Genomic DNA, 24,350 nt, shown 5'->3' on the forward strand with positions numbered 1-24,350 from the left:
TTATTTGTACATAATAATGATTAGGTATTATCAGCCATATTAAGTAAGTAGGATTGAGCTTCCATGACTGAGGATCATCTTGAATCTTGATCTCCCTGGTCTTTGTCCAACACTTCAATTACTGTATCACACTGGCTTTCATACTGATACATGATGCTGTTTTTTGTTTAAGTTCAATTATAGCCAAGATCTTGAATATAATAATAACCTAAAAAAATATAATTGAACACCTTGTACAAGTAGAAGATTTTTCAGTGTAGCCCTTTATAAGAATAGAAATAACTTGGAAACAAAATTGGCTGGGTTAAATGTGTTACATTTTTCTTTCCTTGCCTTTATTAATAAATCATTCTTACACCTGTTTGGCTGCATAATAACTGTCACATGACTTTCAGTGATAATGTTCATATTGGTGGAAATCTGCGATGTGATTACCAGTGTTTAATTTTCAGTAGCTCTTTTTTGTGTGTTTCTAAATTGAGTTAAATTGTTAGTTACTGTCATCAGTGGAAAAATACTGAGTTTATATGTCTAAGTATCAGACAGGTTTTCAGCTATTTCAAAGCAAATGAGAACTGATGGTAGAAATGGTTCATTTTGAGAAAGAGGAAAGTCCCCTTTGAACTCCACCCATTCTGAATACCACCTACCCACAAAATGAAAAGGAGTGAATTTCTTATTTATGTTCTCAGCAATCTAAGATTAAACATATTGTAAGCAACTGGTTTTGAACTTTGAGTGGAATAGAGAACAAGTTTAGCTGTACAATGCAGCACTGGTTGTATTATTTTCATGGTTATAAACAACTTTCAAACATTTCATTTATTTAATGTAAACTGTGGGCTTTTAGAACCTTTTTGTATTCCTTTCCACTCTGTATTGTCATATTTTGGGTTGATATTCATGTGATGTTGCACTTTACAACTGTATCGCTTGTTGACCGAAATTCCGGCAGTCCTGGTTGCCATCGTAACCCTAATACTGTGCAGGTCCTCACGTGAGTCCCAGGCAGGCTGGTGGATGACAGTTGTGGGTGAAAGCGATGGGTGGGGGGGATGCTATGGGCAGGAGCTAAGGACCACTGGTGGGGGCCATGGGCGGGGAATGGGTGCCATGGGTGGCACTAGGGAGAATAGGTGGGGGAGCGATCATAAATGTGGGGTGGCCTGAATTTTGATCATGTGACTTTGGGGATGCTGCAACAGCTGGAACTTTGAGGATGGTCCTAAATCCATTTTTTCAGTGCTGTTGTAACTTTGAACAGTTGTTGTATGAATGGACGTAACCTGAGGACTACCTGTAGAACACTACTGTAGAGCTTTTCTCCTTTCAGGGAAAATAAATATTTAGAAGGACATGAAACCCATTGGAAGCAAAATGTCCTTTGTTAAGGCAGAAGAGGTAGGACTCTGCTCCAACCCAGTCTCTCTGGGTTTTAGTTCTGAAGTTCAGCTGGTTTGGCTCATTGTATCTTACCAGAGTAGTGGGAGACAGTGGGGAAAAAGAGAAAAATTCAAAAGGAGCACAGCAGTTAAAACATCTTATAAAGGGTAGTGCATAACTTTAGCAAGGAAATGATATTTGAATTCTGAGTATGTGCATGTGCCTCTTGCTTTATTTTCCATCATTTTGGTGACACAAAGTCTGGGTTCAAACATTGCATGAAGCTTAGTTGGATGAACTCAGCCATGGAGGTTTGTAAATTATGGTTTCTATCTTAGTGCAATATGTTTGCGTGACTTATTTAACAAACCATAGCTTTAGATCTGGAGTGTGGAATAGAGTAGGAGAGAAACAGAACTGGGACATTAATGAGTGTAAATAAAGCCAAAGCCACATACATTTCTGAAACATGGATCTGTCCAACTCTGATACAGATGGTTCTGTTGCAGCTTTATGATTTTACAAGAATCTATTTCTTGATTAAAATGTTCAGCATGAATGTGAGAACTTTTTATAATTATATGATAGGGTGTTAGTACTAGCTGTTTGTGGCAAATGACTACATGCCTTTAATTACTGTACATAGCTATTAGACCTTGATACAGATGAAAGAGTTGGTTTAGCAATTCAGGACAATGATTTAACTAGTACAAGATTCAGATAATTGCAGGCAGACGATCAGTCTTTTTATTATTACATGTCAAGCTTGCTTTTAACACAGTTTTTAGATCTTCTTTGTTGATGTGGATCTAAGAGTTTCGTCTTAAAAAAACCCTCCAGTTCCATACATGGTAAAACAGTGTTAAAATAATTATGAACAAGCAGTTTGGTTTCTACGGATACTTTGATAGTATATGTAATTACAGAAATAGATTGTCAGGCCAGAACTGAGGGTACTAAGGTTAATTTTTTGAGAAGTGGTAATCCTAAAATATTGACATAAAACATCTTACAAAAATAACCATCCCTTTACATAAAATCATGATTAAAAAGAGCCGTGTGATAATCAGAGAGATGCCAATTAAGCATTTTAATGCCTTCCTGAATGTCCGGAGTGAAAGAGTCAAGCACACCTCTAGAGGCAGTGTATTCCATAATATCAGAGCAATCAGAGAGAAAGCATATCTTTTGGCCCACATTCCTCTCAGTTCTTGTGGAGGTGGGTTCTTAAGTAGACTCTCTTTCATTGTCTGCAAGAATGAGAATCATATAGAGTAAGACAGTCCATAACGTAACCCAGTGTCATGATGTATAGGGCTTTTCAGGTGGTGACCAGCACTTTGTCTGGAAGCCTACCAGCATCCAGTGCAGCAACTACAAAATAGATTTTATTCTGCAGTAGTGAGTTTTACACTAGCACTCTGGCTGCTGCGTTCTGTATCAATTATAGCTTCCAAATTGTCTTCAGAGGCAATCCTAGATGGATTGCATTGCAGTAGTTCAACCATGTGGTGATATAGACATAGGTTACCATTACCAAAGCTACTTGTTCCTTGCCTCGGGTATGGTTGTAACTGGCAGACCGGCTGAATCTATGCAAAATCCCTGTAGCTGGTGAGCTGACCTTGTCATTTAAATGCAAGGTACAAAAATGATTGCTCAAAGTATACAGTATCCTAAAGCAGAGATTTTCAAACTGTGGGTCTCAGGACCCATTAGTGCAGGTGTGACAATCAACTTAGATGGGTGAGTCTTTAAAAATACAACAGCACTCTGATCAGCTTTCATATGTAGACTAGGGTGCTGTCAAAACTTGCTTTGGGCTTTGCTCCTTACTTTACCTGCAGAAATTGTAATGGGCAGTGTAAGTTTGAGTTTAAAATGTAATTATATTAAAATTAAGTGGTATATCTCTCACCTAGTCCTAACCCTAGCCCTAATGAAATAATTAATTGTATTTTTGGCGGATCACAATATTTATTTATTTGACTTATATCCAGCTATAGGGGCACAAGGTAGAGTACATTTTAGGGAGATCATGGTATTGCAAAATTTGAAAACTCCTGTCCATTCTCCTAGTCCATTCTTCACAAATGCAAATATATTAAGTTATACAAAGGAAGATTTCCTGTAAGTAGGGCTAAAGAAATTTGTAAAGCTACCCACCTGGCTATTGAGTAGCATCAAGTGGCTTAAGAGGAAATGATTCAGGCCAGACTCTTTAACATATCAGAAATACACATATATTTATGCGTTTAGCAATCACAATTGGTACAGCAACCACAATTGGGACTGGCAGCTCTGTCATTAAGTGAAGTGGTTGCTAAGTGGGAAATCATGTGACTGCAACTGTGCTCACCTGGGCCCTGGGATAGCCGGCTCACAGCTGCTGCTTGCAACTGATAAGATGAATCACCTTGGGCTTTTGTTTGCCTCTAAGGATTTTACTGCAGCTTTGCTTTTTCCCCTTTGGAATGCTCACCTCAGTGCTGGGGTAATTAGCAAGAAGGGAATTAATGTTTGTATTTACATTCATTGGAGAAGAAGGGATTACAAGAGAGTAAGCAGGCACACAATGGAAAATACACATCAAAAGGAATATGATGGCACTGGCAGCCTAGTTTGTACTACACAAACAGCTAGTGTATTCCCCATTGTGTAACTGCTTACTCTCTTGTAATCTCTTTCCCTCCAATCTCTCTGCTCTGCCCCGGGGGGGGGGGGGGATGGGTCTGGCACAGGAGAGATTGCCTAAAAAGATTGCTTTCTCCTCCCCCCCCCCACAGAGCGGAGAGATTGCTTAAACAAGCGAGGGGGAAAAAAAGAAAAAAACACAAGTGATCTCTGTAGGCAATCTCTCCTGTGCCTGACCTGTTTTTTTCCTCCACCCCCTCACCTCGCAGTGCGGAGAGATTGGAGAGGCATGCCAGCTGTTTGCCAGTACCACCCCATTCCTTTCAATGTGTATTCCCCATTGTGTGCCTGCTTACTCTCTTGTAACCCCTTCCTCTCCAATCTCTCCACTCTGCAAGGGGAGAAAAAAGAAAACAGGTCAGGCACAAGACAATATGTACTGACTGTAATGGTGATTGTGTGATTGAGGGACACTATAAAAGTCATAAATGTGGGCATTGGTCATTATGTTATTTTTTCAGCACTGCCGTAACTTGGAACAGCCGCTGAGCAAGGCAGTCAGTAAGTGAGGTCTGCCTGTATCATGTCACTGCCTCCCAAGAACTTCACTCTGGAGAAAGGTCTAGCAAAATACCTATCAACCTTTTTGTGATTGGAATCCACAGGGACCATAGTGGTCAAGTGATAATACTACTGCAGGAAGCAGTACATAATTTTTCTGTTTTGTTTTAAAACATTTATAGGTGCATTAAACCTCTTGGAGACTTAATATCTGTTTTATTTGATATCCTGCCAAAAATGAAATGAAAATCATGCCACAGACATGTTTTACAGTTTGTAAAACATTTTGCTGGTGCACTGTTGTGAGAGCATGATTTTAGTGACCACAGAAAACAGACTGAGGGGGAGGTACATGAACGATGGGCTTCCGATTTCTGATTTGAATTATATTACTATCAGTGGCTTATACCTTGAGATTGTGAGGGTAACAAGAGAATTCCTGTCTGCTCAGGGGACGTCCTGATTCATAAAGGAATTTGGAGTGGACCTTCAGAAGGAATCAATGAACTATTAAGGAGGGATTTGCAGAAAAAATATACAGCCCTGAGAGATTGTATGACTCAGACTGTATGTAAGTATGAGATAAAAATTCAAAATAACCCTGCCTTGATTTTATTTAGTATAGGATAGAACAGAGAGCAACTTGTACAGGCTTTCAAGATTCTGTTATTCTGCCTTACTATAATAAAAAATATTTCTGGAATACTTGCCATGCATGTCTCTTGACTTGGCCTACCATTATACCTGAACTCTCTCTTGTATGGAGAAAATCATGGAGAAAATCTATCTATGTGGTTGCTGAGAGTTGACAATGACTTGATGGCACGTAAACATCTCTCTTGTATAGTGGTGGTGGTGGTGGTGATGATGATGATGATGATGATAATAATAACTGTATGCTGCCCAACTTTCAGTGACTCTGGGCAGCTCATAACAATAAAATTACAATAAAATCAATAAAAAATAAAGATGGCAAGCATGATGAAGTGAGGGATCTCATTCTCCCTCACCGAAGGCTGGGGTGAAGAGCCAGGTCTTCACAGCTCTTCTATACAACAGCAGAGTGGGGGCAATTTGGATCTTGGGGGGAATCTCATTCCAGAGGGCAGGCACTGCTACAGAGAAGGTATACTTCTGGGGTCCTGAAAGATGACATTCTTTAATTGAAGGAACCGAGAGTGCGACAACTCTGCAGGTTCGAATTGGTCAAGCAGTTCCTCAAGTAACCAGGCCCTATGCCATGTAAAGGTTTATAGGTAACAATCAGCACCTTGAATTGCACCTGGAAGCAAACCGGCAACCAGTGCAGCTTGCAAAGCAGAGATGTTAAATGGGCATACTGAGGCATGCCTGTTACTGTTCTCACTGTCACATTCTGGACCTGTTGAAGCTTCCGGGTGTTCTTCAACGGCAGCCCCATGTAGGGAGCATTGCAGTAGTCAAGCCAGAAGGTGACTAGGGTGTGAGTGACTGTCTGAAGGGCCCCCTGATCTAGGAAAGGGTACAAATTCAAGCAGGAGCTGCGAGTCTAGGAAGACTTCCCGGATTGCGTGCCAACCTTGAAGGGGGAAGTGCTACCCCATGCAAGGTCAAAGATGGAATATCTCCAGATCTGGGCGGTTCAAACACCCACAGCCACTCAGTCTTGGTAGGATTGACTCAGAGATGGTTCCTCCCCATCCAAACCTGCACAGTCTCTAAGCACTGGGACAAAATCTCAACAGCTTCATTTGGCTGGCCTAGGGTCGAAAGATATAATTGTGTATTATCAGCATACTGACGATACTTAATCCCAAACTGGCAAATGACCTCACCTAGCGGTTTCATGTAGATATTGAAAAGAAGGAAGAGAGAGTAGAACTCTGCAGCATCCCACATAGAAATGTGTGCTTGACCTTAGATTTTGAGTGGACATCTGTTGACATGATTCAGGTTTCCTTTAAGAACATTTCTGAGTATATACAGTTTTGAGAACCTACATTAAATTTCTTCCCACCAAATGTACGGTTGTCTTTTGGAAGAACACTGAAGTAAGCAGGAGGCCATCTCCAGGCTAGTGAGGGAGCAGGTGCAGAGAGCTTGTTTTCTCTACTTGCAGGCATGAAAGCCTATATAAATGTAAATATTTTTGCTTTCTTCTTCACAATCCTTTTCTTTTTATGTCATGTCTGAAGGGCAGGGATTCCTCTATTAACCTTTCTAAAACACATTGGGATACTTTTTTGCAAAGATGATAATGATGATGATGATAATGCTTTATGTAATGCTGATTGACAAGCTCAGCATCTTTGGTAGAGCATGGAAATATGTCTTAGAAATGCATTTATTTATCTCTTTCTGTAACATAGGACTGACCAGGTTGAAGTCTTAGCATCAATTATTTCCAGAAAATGTTACTGTCTTTAGAAAAATATTTTAGTCCTGATTCTAAACTAGCCTCATATTCTATGTCTGTGGCTTCCCCAAGAAGTTCTTCAAACAATTTTGTTAGTCTTTAGTTATCTACTAATTGGTCATGTAGAAATAGCGTAATAAGTTGAGAAACTAGTTAAAACAGTTTAATTCTCTGTTCAGCATTTTTTTAAATCTAAAGATCATCAGAGATTAGTTAAATTAAGATTAGCTAAAGGTTTGTTATAGTACTCTTTCCCATTATAAGTGTTATATTTGGTTGTTTATTCTTCAACAATATGCATGTGGCTTAAATAGCATTAATAAATATAGTTTTTAATACCTGAGCATTACAAATTTAGTGCTCATTCCCACATTCTCCTTGCTCCAGATTTGAAATGGCCCATTTAAAGTTTTACAGAGGATATATCCTCACAGCACAGGTTCCATCTCAGTGTCAGCCTATTGCTGAGTTAGGCCAAACTGGAATCAAGGTGATCCAGCAGGAAAGTGGTGTTTTCCATTGGAAACCAAAGAGCCTCCCATGCAAACATTCTATGTTGTGTGGAGGAGACGTGTTTGTTCAGGAAGCCAGGAATTTGCAGGGTTATTGCAGGACCACCCTGTGTAGACATGGGACTTTGTGCTCCCTGGCGATTTCTGCTATGGCTACCAAAGAGACAGAACCTTTCCTAGCAACCCAAGTTTTCTCTTTTTTGGCTCAGGGGAATAATGTCTGTAGAACATCTTGCACAGAAACACTATTCTCATTAATAATTTCTGCTTGTGTTCCTGCCTCTCTCATTCCCTGCTAGGTACCCAGGCCAAGCTGCTGCTGCTGCTTTTGAGAGAGCTAGGATCAGGAAAGCAAATTCTTTCACTGCTTCCTGCCTCTCTTTCCTCTCCCCCTTGCCCCTAGCCAAGTGAAAATCTGTCACTTTCTATGCTCCTGTCTGTTTCCCTGCATCTTACCTTACTTCCATGCTTAATGGAGAGCATCAATACTGTCTCTGACAGCAGCAGTCACAGTTAATTGCTGCCTTTGTGTGAAGGTAGAGACTCTATTGGTCTTGTTCCTGAGTTGCAGTAAGAGTGTGAGAGACTTTCCTGCTAACTTGAGGACAGGAAGCTAACCACAGTGTGTGTGTGTGTGTGTGTGTGTGTGTGTGTTGGTGAGATCTTAAATGTGCCTTGACAAAAAGTACACATTCTGGAAATGATGTGATTTTCTTTGTTAGAGCAAAGAGGCAATGCAATTGCTTCAAGAGGACATTTTGTGTTGCCTTAAGTTTCTACACACCAAAAGCAGAAAAGGACAGAACACTTCCAGCTGTGATGAGGGTGTGTTGTGGTAGGTTGAGTAATGCATCTTCCATTGCTATTTGCCGAAGCTTGGGTTGAGTGGTATCAGAAAATGTGAGTGACACATTCTCCAGCAGTACCCATCAAAGCTTGGTGAGTGCTGGGGAGGGTCCAGAAGACAGAGAATGTGAAAAAATGTGGCTGCTTTGCTTCATTTTTGGAAACAGGAGGGCCACATTGCTTTGCTCAGATGATCCAGATGAGTCCTTTGTTCAAAACTTCATCAAAGCACCCTTTGAAGACTTGTATAGTTCTAATTTTTAGAAACACTCAGCATCCAAGAGACCCTGCTTCAGGGTATTTTATCTGTTTATATTGTAAATGTCTATAAAAATTGTTTTAGTTTCACTTCATAGGTTAAGTTCCAAAAGAGAAGAATAATCCACTAGCAGAAGAAGCTATAAAGGAAAGATAGGCTACCTGATCATTGTCCTGATCCAGGCCAGACACACAGAGATGCAGAGTAGTTTGCAATACGTTTTACTTAGGATTCAACAAATTCAGGCAAACAAGGTATACAATACTGTGCAAAAGTTTTAGACAGGTGTGAAACAATGTTGTGGAGTAAGAATGCTTTCAAAAATATATATTGTAATTGTTTATGTTTATCAATTTACAAAATGCAAAGTGAGCAAACAGAAGAGAAAACTAAATCAAATCAATATTTGGTGTGACTACCCTTTGGCTTCAACCCAGCATCAATTCTTACACTTGCACATCTTGTACACTTGCACAAAGCCAGGGATCTTGTAGGATTAGAGTCAGGTGTATGATTAACCAATTATACCAAGCAGGTGCTAATGAGCATCAATTTCATATGTAGGTTGAAACACAGTCATTCACTGAAACAGAAACAGCTCTGTAGGAGGCTTAAAACTGGGTGAGGAACAGCCAAACTCTGCTACTAAGCTGAGGTTGTGGAAATCAGTTTCATGTCACAGGTCATACACCATGGCAAGACTGAGCACAGCAACAAGACACAAGGTAGTTCTTCTGCATCAGCAAGGTCTCTCCCAGGCAAAAATTTCAAAGCAGACTGGGCTTTCAAGATGTGCTGTTCAAGCTCTTTTGAAGAAGCACAAACTAACAGGCAACATTGGGGACCATAGACGCAGTGATCGGCCAAAGAAACTTAATGCAGCAGATGAAAGACACATCATGCTTACTTCCCTTCGACATCGGAAGATGTCCAGCAGTGCCATCAGCACAGAACTGGTGGAAACCAATGGCACCGAGGTACACCCATCTACTGTTCAGAGAAGTCTGACCAGAAGTGGTCTTCATGGAAGAATTGCGGCCAAAAAGCCATCCCTCTGACATGGAAACAAGGCTAAGCGACTCAACTTTGCACAAAAACATAGGAACTGGGATGCAGAAAAATGGCAGCAGTGCTCTCGACTGATGAGTCAACATTTGAAATATTTGGCTGTAGCAGGAGGCAGTTTGTTCGCTGAAGGGCTGGAAAGTGGTACAATAATGAGTGTCTGCAGGCAAGAGTGAAGCATGGTGGAGGTTCCTTGCAAGTTTGGGGCTGCATTTCTGCAAATGGAGTTGGAGATTTGGTCAGGATCCATGGTGTCCTCAGTGCTGAGAAAGACAGGCAGATACTTATCCATCATGCCATACCATCAGGAAGGGGTGTGACTGGCCCCAAATATATTCTGCAGCAGCACAACAACCCCAAACATACAGCCAATGTCATGAAGAACTATCTTCAATATAAAGAAGAACAAGGAGTCCTAGAAGTGATGGTTCAGCCCCCACAGAGCCCTGAACTCAACATCATCGAGTCTGTCTGGGATTACATGAAGAGACAGAAGGATTTGAGGCAGCCAACATCCACAGGAGATCTGTGGTTAGTTCTCCAAGATGTTTGGAACCACCTACCTGCCGAGTTCCTTCAAAAACTGTGTGCAAGTGTATCTAGAAGAACTGATGCTGTTTTGAAGGCAAAGGGTGGTCACACCAAATATTGATTTGATTTGGGTTTTTCTTCTGTTTGCTCACTTTGCATTTTGTAAATTGATAAACAATTACAATATATATTTTTGAAAGCATTCTTACTTTACAGCATTTTTTCACACCTGTCTAAAACCTTTGCATAGTACTGTATGTGCAAATGCATGCACAGTACAGAGAAAGTCCCTGGAGAGCTTGCCTGCAGTAAGTTTCCAACAGCCAGAGTCTAAAGCAGTGTGCAGAAGCATACAAGTCACAGGCCAGTGGTCTAAGCATTGTTGGTGGGTTGGCAGCTAGTCTGGGGTCAGAAAGGCAGAGTTTGAGGATGTCAGAGGATCACAGTTTCAAGAACACAGAGTTCAGGTTGGTTGGTCAGTTGTTTCTAATGAGAGAAACCAGGCTAGCAATTGAGTCCACACTGGTGAAGCCATTCAGGACTGGGAACGCCCTTGGTGATAAGGAGTTGAACTGAGCACTGTGGTTCTGCTTACCACTGCATATGCTGTAGTCTTAGACTGGCCAGATACTCCAGCTCCAGTTCCTCATCCTCAGAGTGGGTATGGCTGCTTTGTATGATTGTTGGCTAGATCAGCCTCAAGTCCTTGAATGCCTGCAGCTTCCTCAGGCTGAAGTCCATCTGCTCTTTGGTGTCAGAATCCTCTTAGTCAGTGGTGGCCATGATAATAATTACATTTTAGTGAGTGAATGTAAACAATCCACCTAAAATCTCCCATCCATTCTAGTGACTTCAAGCGAAATGCCTGTATTCTTTATTTCTGCACAAAGGGCTCTTTGTTGTTTTTTTCAGCCTTGAATTTCTTGATGTCCCTCTGAAATGGAAATGCTCCCCAGAGCAACTCCCAGTTTAACAGGACATGTTTCTGCTGCTAGGAAAAAAATACATCTCCATGCATAAGCACAAATGCTTTGTACTGCAATAGGACTGTGGGGATGTGTTACTTTTCATTGAGACTGTTTTGAAGTAAATAACTTATGTTTCATCCCAGGATATAAGCAGGCTGGTTATTATGAAAATAAAGCAACTTGTTGATTTTTTAAAAGTATTTGTGCATTTAAAAAGAAGAAAAAAGTATGTGTGTATGTGTCTGAGAGATAGAGAGTGCACACAAACATAAAATCAAATTTATCGGTCACCTTTAATAGCGTTAATTGTAGGGACAGAACAGATGTTTGACATCAGTAATGTTTACATGCCTGGAAGACATAGTTGCTTCATAGTTCTCTGGAAAGAGCATAAACAATGACAAAAACACAGAGGAATGCGCAATGGCAATGATAAAAATGTTGTACTTGCAAACATCTTGGTAAAAATAATTTCAAATCTCCATTTTACATTTTTACTGATTTTTTTTTCAGGAAAACCTTTTTATGATTAACATGCTATAATTGTCTAAATTGTTTTAATTATCCTTTTTAAAAAAATAGAACAAAAAACATCATATTGTTTTGATAATTAATCAGAGTATTGTGCAATACATGACACTAAGCTGCTAAGAAATTTCTGCCAGCAGTCTACCAGGAAGCCAAGCAAGATTCTCTGTCACAGCCCTTGCCCTCTGGGAACAGAATTCCCCCAGAGATACAGACAGCGCCCTCTCTCCTGAGGTTCCCAAAAGCCCTTAAGACATGGCTTTAGTCTCAGGCTTGGGGTTAATCTGTTTTAGGGCCCCTGGTCTGGTCTGGTTTGTTATTGTTATTATTTTAGTCCAGTCTGCCTGTGGTGTTGTATGTTTTTAATTGTTTTAATTGTTTTTGTATTTGTAAGTTGCCCGGAGTCTAATGGAGTGGGTGGCTATAATTTAAATAAATAAATTTTATTTTAAGAAATTCTAATATATAAATATAATTAAATACAATCTTTAATCATATTAATTTAATGATACTTTTAATCTAAAAAGCGATTGTAATTTTTATTCATTAAGGATAATGAATTATTTTAAAGTTATTCGCCTTGGGTATTAATAGATTTAAAATCATACACTCATACATGTAATCAGGCCAAAAACACAAAAAAAATCTAAAGATCATTCTAATTTTTCCAGGGGATCATTTGATCTTAAATTTCTGTCATTTTCTCCACCCTCTGCTCCTGAATGGAAAGTTCTTCTTAGATCATACTTCCTGAACCATCATCAAACTTTCCATATCTATTGTTCTGAAAATGTATTATAAATGTTAAGTATTTTGTGCTAAAGATACATGCAGTATATAACCATTAAAACAGTGATTAGGATAGACTGCATTTCACAGTAAGAGTAATTGCTTGGCTGTAATGATACTTTAAGAGAGAGTGTTATATTCTCTGTCTAGTTTATTCATTATTTGAATATTAGGAACAGGCTAGTGTGACAGATCCTTGGATTGAAGCTTAGCTTCTTTTCTACTCTGCATATAGGTTTTTGCTGCTTGTATGGTCTCATTTGAATCTGACATAGTTTCCAAAGATAACATGCTTTAATGCTGCTTTTTTAACATGTTTATTGCTGATACTTCATACCATGGCTGAACCCACATTAGATATAGTGTAGTTTTGCCACATTGTTTCATAATGTGAAAAATTACTCTGTAAACTAATTACAACTATATATGAATACTCTGTAAACTATTTAAGAAAAAATAAATGTTAATATTTTTTGTTTTCTTGAATGTAAAAAAAGTTTAAAAAGATATCAGCTTAATAAAAAAGGAGTATTGGATCTTCAGTTATAAAAATAAAATAAGGTCTTTGTTCAGAAATCTTAGGGCTATTCAACTAAATTATATATTCTAATTTTAGTGGATACTTTGGGTGAGGTGAGCTTTGTAGAATAATCTTATGTATTAATTGTTCCAATGGGAATGTTTGCACAATGCACTCAGATATAAACAAAACACACTTACTGGTGTTTGTTTTCTGATTTTAATCCAAAGTGATTTCAGTAGGATAACCTTCAAACTGTTCACCAATGATTTATTAGTAGTTAAGTGTATCCAGATTGCAGAATGAATATTACTTCTGGCTGAAGAATGTATCATAACATTGCATCACAAGTTATAGTGAACAGAAGTAGACTGGGCCTTCCATGCGGATGACTTTGGACTATATATATGCTTGTTTTGTGCATCTTTTAAGTAATTTTTTTTTCTGATTGGTTGCTGCATTTTTCTGCTGATTTCTACTGCATTTCTAAACGATAGAATTAGTAAAAGAAAAAGATATATGAAAAGGAATTGCATATTATTTTTATCCAAGTTCAATATATTTAGCTGTAGTTTTGAGTTGAAAATGAGCCATTCTGATTTGTGTATTATTTTGCCTCTTCTTCCTCCTTGTATAAGCTGGTGGGAACAGCGGAGGCAGTATGTCAAGTGCTAAAGGACAGAGATAAGAATATCCCAACCAAACTGGTAGGTGTGTAGGATGAGGCCAATATATCAATATCTGGGGAGAAAAAATCAGTGAACAGTCAGAAAAACTGTTTATTGCCAGTTGGGTAATGTTAGCCAAAAGAAGCAATGTGCAGTTTTATCGATATAAATGCACAGGATAGCCTTAAGTAAACTTTAAAAGAAATATTGACCAATTTGTCTAAAAGTATTATTTCATGACCAAGCAATGGCGTTGTAGAGGCTTGACTGAATCAAAACTGCTTCTCTATCCAAAGGGAATTCAATGTCTATAAGATTTGTGACTCTTTAATTCATTTGAGTTCCACCCACAGCAGGCTAGATAATTGCCAGTGGGTCTTGACTTGTTATTGTTACCTCAGATTTAAAGGCTCTTGAAGCTGTTTTGGTTTATAGGGAAGGGTAAGTGTTGTCTATGAAACTGATCAGTATGTGCAACTTCCAATTTATAGCTGGAGATGAAATCAAAATTGATGGAAGCTAGACTTCATGAAGAAAAGCTGAAATTACAGCAGAAACATGATGCAGATGTTCAAAAGGTACAGTATGTTGATTAAAAGGATACAGTGGGCTTTTGTGTAGCACAAAGAAATGTCTAATATAAAATTTATTCCTGTGTAGCATCTGAATGTTGCCATTAGTAAGTTGCCCTGCATGGCTGGATTGAGAGAAATCTTCTCAGGAGTGTACCACTGCCTCTTTCAGTGCTGTAGGGACTATCCTCCTCCTTCAAAGAAGCATCAGATTTAGCCACCACCCTTCCCCTAGCTTCCTGAAATGAAAAAAATAGGAGGGCCATGGATCTGTTTCACAGGTGCCAGAGCTCATATTGCAGGAAACTCTTTCTACAAGCTCAGATGAATCCATGGCTGGTTGGGGAATTCTGGGAGTTGATGTCCATACATCTTAAAGTTGCGAAGGTTGAGAAACACTGCTCTAAATGGTATCCAGTTATGGGCAGCTGTAATTATTTTATTACAGCAAAATATTACAGCAATATAATTTTATTATAGCAAAAATGTCACAGTGGTCTGAAGGGAGATCTTCCCAGCAGGTTGAGGTTCACTTAAATAGAACTGCCACACAGCATGCTGTCAGTGGCAATAAAGGCTAATATTTCAGAACTCTTATTGCTGCAATATATAGTGGTGCTTAAAAAATTTGTGAACCCTTTTGAATTTTCAATATTTCTGCATAAATATAACCTAAAATGTGATCTGTTTTCCACACAAGTCCTAAAACTAGATAAAGAGAACCCAATTAAACAAGAGTCAAAAACATACTTCTTCATTTGTTTATTGAGGAATATGATTCTTATTAGTGGAAACATTTGTTGATTAAGTTAACTTCTGCCAGTTTATGATTGAGCTGTGAGCAAATATCCTGAATACATGAAGATGAGTAGAAAAATGTAGGCATTTGCTGCAAGAAGTAGTGTAGAAATGAATTGTATTGACTTTATCTCCTAGTTCTACCATGTAATCTTGTCTGCCATCCAGACTTTTCATAACAATAGGAAAACTGAAAAGTATGTTGGTGGGCACCCCCAAATCTGTGCATATGTTTATATATGTGTTTGTAGATGTGTACATGTAATTCTGGTAATAAAAGAAGATGGGATTATTAGAAATCTGTCCCTGAAAAAGTAGCTTTACTGCCTTGGGTAAAATATAATAGAAGACTGAAAGAATGATCAGGGCTCCAATTTTGGGAATTACTTTCCTTCAGCCAGTATTTATGCTGCGGTTATGATCGTTCTCTTATTTTGCATGTGACTTCCATATTTATCAGCACTGAGGAAAATACTGCCTTCCTTTATTAATTTTATTTATTCTTGAAAGTGAATATTGCAGTTCAGGAACTGAGTGCCAGCCATTGAGGCAGAATGCTTTTTGATTTTTTGAGGGACATAAAAATGGCTTCATAACTCTGCACAGTATAATGATAGTGTTGCAGATAATTTACATTATTGCAGACAATGCAAACAGCGATTTTGCTTTTAGGGTGCATAAAACATTTGTAAATATGGATTTTAGTATGAAAGGCAGTGGGACAAAAGTTTATTCATAATCCTGGATTGTAGAGAAATATGAGTAGAGGGAGAAAAGAAGTATTAATAAAAGTGAGGCTGTGACCATAAAATATGATGTGGAGAATAAAACATGTTTGAGGACATGAAAACCCTCAACTGGTTATCAAGCATACATAGATAAAATACAGTATCATATTCTGGGGAGGTTCTTAGAAGAGGGCTTATAATTAAAAAAAAAAGCCATTTATTTCCTTTTGAAATAAATATTATTTTGACTTAGTAGAGTTTCTAGATGAGATGTCCTATGGCTGGCCTGCACAACTCGTAGAGGGGAAAGGGCCACCTTAATAAATTAAAAATAATTGTGGGCTGCAAAGGAATACCTGGCGCATTGATCAGCTGTTCAGTGGCTAGTGGTGTGGTTGTAGCAATGGAGCTGGTGGTGTCAGTGAGGCTTGGAGCATATCTTTTGGGGGGGGGGGTGGATCCTTTCTGGTAACAGCAACGTTTGGCAGTGGTTGTTTATTGAGTTTTTAAAAAACACTGGCAAGCCACACAAGGCTGCTTGGCAAGCTGTGTGCTGTGCAGGTCCTATGGTATTTTAAAGTAAAGACAAATCCTTTTTTTTTTTTTTTGGCTTATTTGTTTGCAAATTGAACACCAGTTCTATAAAGAGAACATGTTATATTGAATGTTTCCTTTGCTTTGAAGATTTTTTTCTTGTTGGGAATCCCAAATGATTTAAACAGAACATTTAAAGCAATAATACTTTAACTTGCATTTTAGAGCTGGCATTCAGAATTTACTAATCTTCAACACTCTTTATAAGATTGTGAAAGGATGTGGATGCCTTGAGGAAAAAAAATCTCCACAAGTTTTCTGTATAACATTGTGCTTGTTTTTCAGTTATTCTTTGGTTAGGGACATTTATTCTAAAACTAAATAACTCTTTAAAAAATTACCTCATGGAAAATGGACATTCCTCAATTTTGTTCTATTTATATTTTTGTTATAGATTTTGGATAGAAAAAATGATGAAATTGAGGTAATGAAGGCCTTGTATAGAACGAAACAGAGTGAAGCTGAAGAGACTATTCAAAAGCTTGAAAAAAAAGGTGCTCAATTTTCCAATATTTGATGAATCCTGAAAACTGCATGATTTATCTTTGTTTCTTGCCTGTTTGTTTATAGTTCTCCTAATTTTCTCTTAACAAGCAGAATGCAAAGAGAACGCATTCTTCATCAGGGATGAGAAACCTCTGAAACAAAGGTTTGCAAGGTTTTGAGGAATTTGGCTTCTGTGTTTCTAACTGAAGAGGAAGAAAGGGCATGCTAGAAAAGAATGCCTTTAAGACAGCTTTCATCAACCTAAGCTTTCTCCTGATGTGTGGGCTTTGATTCTCTGAATTCTCAGCCAGTATGACCATTCCTGAGAATTCAGAGTTTGAAGTCTACTCTATACATCTGGGGGGCTCCTGGTTGGGAAAAATTGTTTTAAATTTTACTGGTGCCTTAAAATCATGCTACCCTTGCTTTTCCTAACAGACACCCATGGTATCCTAAAATGGCAGCTCTTGGGTGTTATGTGATGTTGGTAGATGAGGTTCTAGGGCAGGGTGTGTTTTGGTAGAGATCCAGTGATAACATCTAGATCTCAGAAGGCAGCTTAGGACAATACATTATTCTCTACCTCTTTCCTAAGCCATTTGACAAATTGAAAGTAATTGTAATTGTAAACTTTGTCATTGTACCTCGTACAACGAAATTAAGTAGATAACTAGATCTTGGTAATTACATTTGGATTAACTAGAATAGAGCTATTGGTAATATCAAGTTAGACAAAAAGTCCCTCATCAGAGGCTCATGATAGTTCTCACACTTGGATGTAAATAAACATGATCTATTAAAATTTTAGTAATTGATATGCTTTTTAATGCAATGTAGTTACCTTATGAATTTGCTACCATAAGCCATAATAAAGGCAACTAACCTGGAGAACTTTGAAAGGAGAGTTGAAAAATTCATGAGGGGTAAGATTATTAATCTTGACAGCTATACGTTACCTTCAGTATTGAAAAAAATATTACTTTTGGTACCAGTTACTGAGAAGCACAAAAGGGGTGGTGCTGTTAGATTTATGGATGCTTGTTGGAGGTATTTTCACTGTGGGAACAGAATTCTGGACTTAACATGACATTAGTTTTATCCAGTGTGGCTCTTCTTGTGTCATCCAAAATTTGAGATGGCGGGATGAATGCTGTGTTTTTTTCCTTACACCTTGTTCAGGCTGAGCATGGCTTGAATTGCATTGACGTTCCCAATTCCCAAAAGATTGTGTTGTCATTTTGCTATTATAGTTCTATGTAGTTTGTTTGAATTTTTGCTTGCTTGATATTGAAATAGAAATTATTTATCTGGGCAGTAGGATGTGCATAAAGTTCTCAGCTTCAGATGTTCCTAGCTTGGAAGAGCTGTTCCAAGTTGTTATTTCTAGTGTTCCACTATAGGGGTCAGTGGGAACCTACAGCAAAACTACATTGCTTCACCTTTTATCTCAGAGCTGATTCAGTCTTCCTGAATGTAGCTAAAGCAGACTTTGATGGTCCGCCAATGAACTCACCACCAATTGTAATATTTTATCTTGTTTTGTTTTTACTCTATTTTTATTTTTAATGTGTTTTTGTTTGCAATTCTGGTCAGTGACCATAATAAAAATTCAATTCAATTCAATTCTATTCTATTCTCAGAGCTGCAATTATAGATGTGGATATAATCTGTGGACTGGTAGTTGCTGTCATCTAGCCTGTCAAAATACTGGCCAATGGGATAATGTTTAATTTTTTAAAATATATTTAAAATTCTCTAAGAAACAATAGAAGCAACAGTTAATTTTTAAAATCAAATTCCATCAGAATATTACTTACTCTAAACATCATGATGGATTTGTTTATGGTTATTTTGTATATATTTTATCAGTTATTTACTTAAAAATACAACTGAAACAATTTCCATATGTTAAAGAAGAACAATGCTTGAAAATTATTGAAAACAGCTATAAGACACAACTCTCTTGCCAGAGAGAATAGTCTGAATATCATCTCATGTATTTTATTTTGTTGTTTTTATTTTCTGACAGTTCAGACACTTGTTCGTGAGTCACAAGTCATTAGAGAAGCTAAGGAAAAACAAATTGTGGAACTAAAAAAGTTATGTGAGCAAAGTACAGATTCCCTGAACAATGAATGGGAGAAAAAGGTAATTATTTTTTTTATTAGTATAATGAAAATGAAAAAAATCACAAAAGCTCTTGCATGATTAATTGGGAACATCAAATTTAAATCAGTTACTGATCAATTAATAAAACATTAAAATTTATTTTCTATAAAATTTCCACAAACTGCTTCCATTTACATGGATCTTATAATTCTGATTAAGTGAAATCTGAGTATGAACAGTGGTTTTGATAACAAACCATAATGCACATAAAAATATGCTAGAATGAGCAATTCTGGAAATGTTGCCATGAAATCAGAGGGAGGATTAATTCAACTATGATTTAACACTGGAGTACTAATAGCTATGAAAACCACCTATGAAAACTCAACAAATCCAAATTCCCAAGTCTTTAGAAATTATTATTCCTCAAAATGATGAAAATTGTTGTCCAACAGGGAAATGCTGTTATTGATTGATTGATTGCCATCAAGTTGTTTTTGACTCCTAGCGACCACATAGATTTTCTCCATGATGATCTATCCCTAATCTGTTCTTTCAACTTTTCCAATGGTACACCCATTGTCATATAACGGAGTCCATTTATCTTGCTGCTGGTTGTCCTCTTCTCCTCTTTCCTTCCAAATTTCCCAGCATTAGAACCTTTTCCAGAGAGCTGGGTCTTTGCATAATGTGTCCGAAATAGGATAATTTGAGCCTGGTCATTTGTGCCTTGAGTAAGAACTTTGGGTTGATTTCTTCAGTGATTTATCAGTTTGTTTTCTTGGCTGTCCACAGTATTCTCAGGAGCCTTCTCCAACACCAAAGTTCAAAGGCATCAATACTCTTTCTATCCTGCTTCTTTAAAGTCTAACTTTCGCTTCCGTAGAGTGTCACAGGGAATACCACTGCTTGCACGATTCTGATCATAGCATCTGAATATCTTTTCCAAGGCCTTCATGGCTGCTCTATTGAGTGGTAGTCTGCACTGTATGTCTTGACTGGTTGTTCCTTTACTGTTGATGGTTGATCCTAAAAGGCAGAAGCTATCCACCACTTTGATAGCTTCATTGTTAATTCTAAGGCTGGTGGTTCTACCTGTTGTCATTAGTTTGACCTTTATGTTTAAATTTAGTACCATTTTTTAAATAAAAAAATTATTAAGTTTCAAACAAGAATAAAATACACAAAGACATCAAAAGAAAAGCAGAAAAGAAAGAAATAGATAAAGAAATGTGAAGGAGACAGAGAAACAAACCAGGGGGGGGAAGAAAAACAGAAAAGAAGAACAACTTTTGACTTTCTTCAGTACAGTTATAAGTAAAATAATACATTAGCTTCTTACTCTAATAATATCAATAAAATACAATATTTCTATAACAAAAACAATTCTAAATACGAAATCTCAAAGTCAAAATTTCATTTCTTTCAGTTACAAGCAAAAATCCCAAAAGTAATTTCTAAATAGAAACTAAGTTAAAGAATTTTATACAGACATATTATCTCAAGGACCTTACTAACATTTGAAGTATCAGCTGATCTATTGTTATTAAACACCTAAGTCTATTTCTTTTCTACAACAATAAAATTCATAAACATTATCATACAATCCCAATCTAAGAATAAATTCCAGTATTAGCAATCCAAAATCATAACTTGTACATTTTAACCTTGGTCCCATAAGTCCACTTTAAATTCCTTTTTCTTCTTTTCAGGAAGCTTGACATTTAATCTTTTCTTCAAGTGACATTTCAAGTAGTAATTTCTTGCCACTTTGTTCTTTTTTTTATCATCAAAGACATCTTCAAAGGTTTAATAAGTCCTTCCTGTGCATCCAAAAAGGGAAAAATCTTCAAAATACTCTTCTGCTTTATGGTCTGGTTATTGTCAAAAATGATTTTTGTTGTAAATTTGGGCTTTATAAAAAACTCATTATCTCCAGGCTCAAAATAAACTAAATCAACCAGCCCTCCATCCAAATCCAGATCTCTTATTCCAGTTTCCTGTTCTGAAGTAAGATTGCCTTACTTCACACCATGTAACATCATCAGTATTCTTATTTTCAATATCCAATTTTGTTTGCAAATCAATATCACTATTAAATCTGTCTATTTTTTCTCAAAGGCTTCAAATTTAGTTTCTATCACTTGTAAAATTCTAGTAGTGAGATATTACAGTAGTAGTATAAGTGTCTCTTTAAATTCCCTTTGCTGTTGCTTGTTATGAACTGCAGCCATAACAAACCTTGCAAGGGGGGGGATGGGTAAAAAGCAAGGTCTCGGAGTACTTTTGTTTACAGAACTCCTCCAATCAGTATTTCAGCAAAGTGAAAAAAAAAGCAGCTTTCCCACAGAAATCTTTAACCAGCAATCTCAAGCTTCAATCTCACAAGTACAGATTCAACAAAATTAACTTTTTAAAGTCCAAAAAACGAATTCACTTGTTTCATAAAAACACCCAATAATTCAGTCCTTCGAATCTTTGCTTAATATATAAATCCCAAAGTCCAAATCAGTTTTTTTTTTTAAGTGAGCGTTGAAAATATGAAAAGCACCAAGAAGATACGCTTATCTGTTGCTGAAAAAAGCCTCTCTTCATTTGAAAGAGCAATAGACCATTTAAAATGTGTTTAGAGATGGGGAGGTCAGCTTTAGTGTCCTAAATTTTGGCTACGCCGTAGCCTTGAACATGATGGAAAAGCCCTGTCTCTCAGCTGCTCACCACAAGTTGATCACAAAGACTTCTGCTTTGGAGTCTCCTCGCAAGAAACAGCTGTCTGGAGAGCATCTGGGTTGATTTCACGGATTCTCCTTTACATCCAGAGAATTCTTCAGGCTACAGGGTTCCTGCCCTAGCCCCCACAACTGTGGCGTTGATTCCCAGACAAAGGAATAGGTTAAGCAGCCATTAGTCCCCCACTGGAAGTCCAATTTTAGTCCCATTTTTTCATGGAACTCTTTGACTTTTAGTATTAGGACTTGTAGATCCTTTGCATTTTTGGTTATCAGGATGGTGTCATCAGCATAGCACAGGTTATTGATATTTCTTCCTTCAGTTTTAAAACTACACTCATCTTCTTCCAATCCAGCTTCTCTTAATATATATTCAGCATAAAGGTTGAATAAATAAGGGGAGAGTAGCCTTTACCCACTCCTTTGCCAACCTGGAGCCAGTGCATTTCAACATGTTCTGTCTGTACTGTGGCTTCCTGGCCTGTATGTAAATTTCTCATGAGGACAATGAGAATGCTGTTATAAAATATTACAATTACATGTGCACTAGTTTAGGTTTGTCTTGTGCACTGCTTTAATACATAACACTGTGTGATGCTTGCAGGGGTGTTTTTTGGGAGTATTTTCAGTGGTAAAAAATAGCTCTTCCCTTCAGCCCTATATCACCTCCCCACCTTGGTGGACCTTGGTTATTGGGTATGTAGAATTTCCTGCGGCTACCACCCATCTTCCTGGAGCAAGGTAATGTCTTTCCTTTGTTCCCAACCCTTCACACTAGCTTGTGAAAGAGATTGGCCTCTTACAGTCTTATTATTCCCATAAACTAGGAATAGTAATAAAATGATAAAGATAGTAATAATAGAGGATAAACTCTGTAGCCTCAGCTCCTTGCCCTTACGACCAGAGAACAGCAGCATTACTTGCTTTTGAAAAGTTGAAACAAAAACATCAATCATATGATTTAAATATTAATTTATTAAATATATGAAAAAAGAAAAGGATCAGGAAAACTTTATTTTAGCTTTACATAATGAAATGCCCAGAGTTACAGCTGGATAAAATAAGGCATTTTGTGCTGATAGTCACAAATAGCCCTTTAAACATCAATTTTCCATAAAATGCTATGAGGAGACAGGACAGAGGTCCAGATGGGCAGGATCTGAGGCGAAAATAGTTTAGGTGGAACAATCAGCAGCAGATTCCTTGAAACAGTTAGCAGTCCTATTCAGACTATCAGGGTCCATTGAGAAAACTAGTGTATCTTAAAACAAAAGAGTCTGATTGCAGTTTCTTCCCTATAACTTTTACTTTATCTCAGAGAAAAGGGATCTCCCCCAGCTCACTTCTCCAGGTACCTGATCCTGATTAATCCTTGACTTTCATAGATGATAAACCTCAAGCAATGTTTTAGGCACACTTCTTCTTAGCTCCTGTGGTCTCACTAGAGCAGTGTTTCTCAGCCTTGGCAACTTTAAGATGTGTGGACTTCAACTCCCAGAATTCCCTAGCCGGCAAGCTGGCTGAGGAGTTCTGGAAGGTGAAGTCCATACATCTTAAAGTTGCCAAAGTTGAGAAACATTGCCCTAGAGATTTCTGGATTATAGTTAAGCTCCTGGTCTCATTTTCAGCCCAAAGATAATTAGCTCTGGTCTCATTATAAGCCCCAGCCAGTTCATCTATTCACTTGGAATCTTTCCCCCTCCCTGCTTGAGCAGGCCCTATTTTCTGATCCCTGAGGATTTTCAATGCCCTTACTCATGTCAGTCCCAGAGAAGGCTAGCTTCACACTTACCATGGTTTCCTTCTGCTCAAATGTTGTTTTCCTCTTTGTTGCTCCTCGAAACTAGCTCAGTGAAATCAAGTGGCTGTTTCCAGTCTCCATCTTGCTTGCATCTTTAAGCAATGTCTCTTTTTTTCTCTTCCAGGCATTTTGTCCCCTTTGTCCCTCTCCCAGGTGATCTATTTCCTTTCACATCTCCCAGCTGCCTCCTTCTCATTTGTTTCAAAACAAAAAAAATTTTTAAGAAAAAAAAGAGGAAGGGGAAATGTTATCCTCATTTTCCTTGGGCAGTCTTTATCCCCACCCCCAGGACTGTATTCCAGGATTTCAAAAATATCAGAAGTTTTGTTCTCTCTAGTCAAAAGGAAAGGGTTGTGGGTCATTTTAGGTGTACATGTTTGCATCTGAAGTTATTATAGATTTGCCTGTTTGTTGAGGCATCAGGGATATGTGCCAGCCTACATACAGCTACGCTGTTGGAAGCAGGGAGGTCTGCCATGTGCCGCCTGAGTGATGGGAGGTTGCCTATTTGCTGCAGCCGGTCTCTGCATATAGCCACTCTATACTTCTGATGAAATGAGCTGCAGTTCACAAAAGCTTATGTCTTTTAATAAAAATTGTTAGTTGGAAAAGGTGCCACCAGACTCCACCTGACTTTTTGTCACCATAGAACAGGGTTTCTCAACCTTGGCAACTTTAAGATGTGTGGACTTCAACTCCCAGAATTCTCCAGCCAGCATATGCCTTTCCTCCTGCAAGAAATACATCTATTACTTAATTCTGTTTTTGGTTCCAGTCAGGAAGAAACCACAGTGGATTTTCAGCAGGATTCTGGTGTTAAAATATCTAAGCTGTTTGCATAGCATAGGAGTGTCCTGTGATTTATTAATTCTAT

At 37.9% G+C, this 24,350-nt stretch overlaps 1 protein-coding gene across 6 annotated transcripts in view; it reads left to right on the forward strand.

Moving 5' to 3' along the window:
* Positions 1-24,350, forward strand: part of CEP112 (centrosomal protein 112) — a 300,158-nt gene that overhangs the window by 49,242 nt on the left and 226,566 nt on the right. For 4 of the 6 annotated variants that reach the window (XM_088138295.1, XM_088138299.1, XM_088138300.1 and 1 more), the window contains exons 10-13: positions 13,630-13,698; positions 14,151-14,237; positions 16,746-16,845; positions 18,867-18,985. In XM_088138295.1, the coding sequence (XP_087994421.1) occupies positions 13,630-13,698; positions 14,151-14,237; positions 16,746-16,845; positions 18,867-18,985 (375 nt within the window). The remainder of the gene's footprint in view (positions 1-13,629; positions 13,699-14,150; positions 14,238-16,745; positions 16,846-18,866; positions 18,986-24,350) is intronic. The other 2 variants (XM_088138297.1, XM_088138298.1) reach the window with 1 other exon arrangement.

Source organism: Python bivittatus, unplaced genomic scaffold (genome assembly GCF_059951505.1).
Source record: "Python bivittatus isolate LINGU-HERP-01145 unplaced genomic scaffold, Pbiv_v1 ctg000220_np1212, whole genome shotgun sequence".
Classification (NCBI taxonomy): Eukaryota; Metazoa; Chordata; class Lepidosauria; order Squamata; family Pythonidae; genus Python; species Python bivittatus.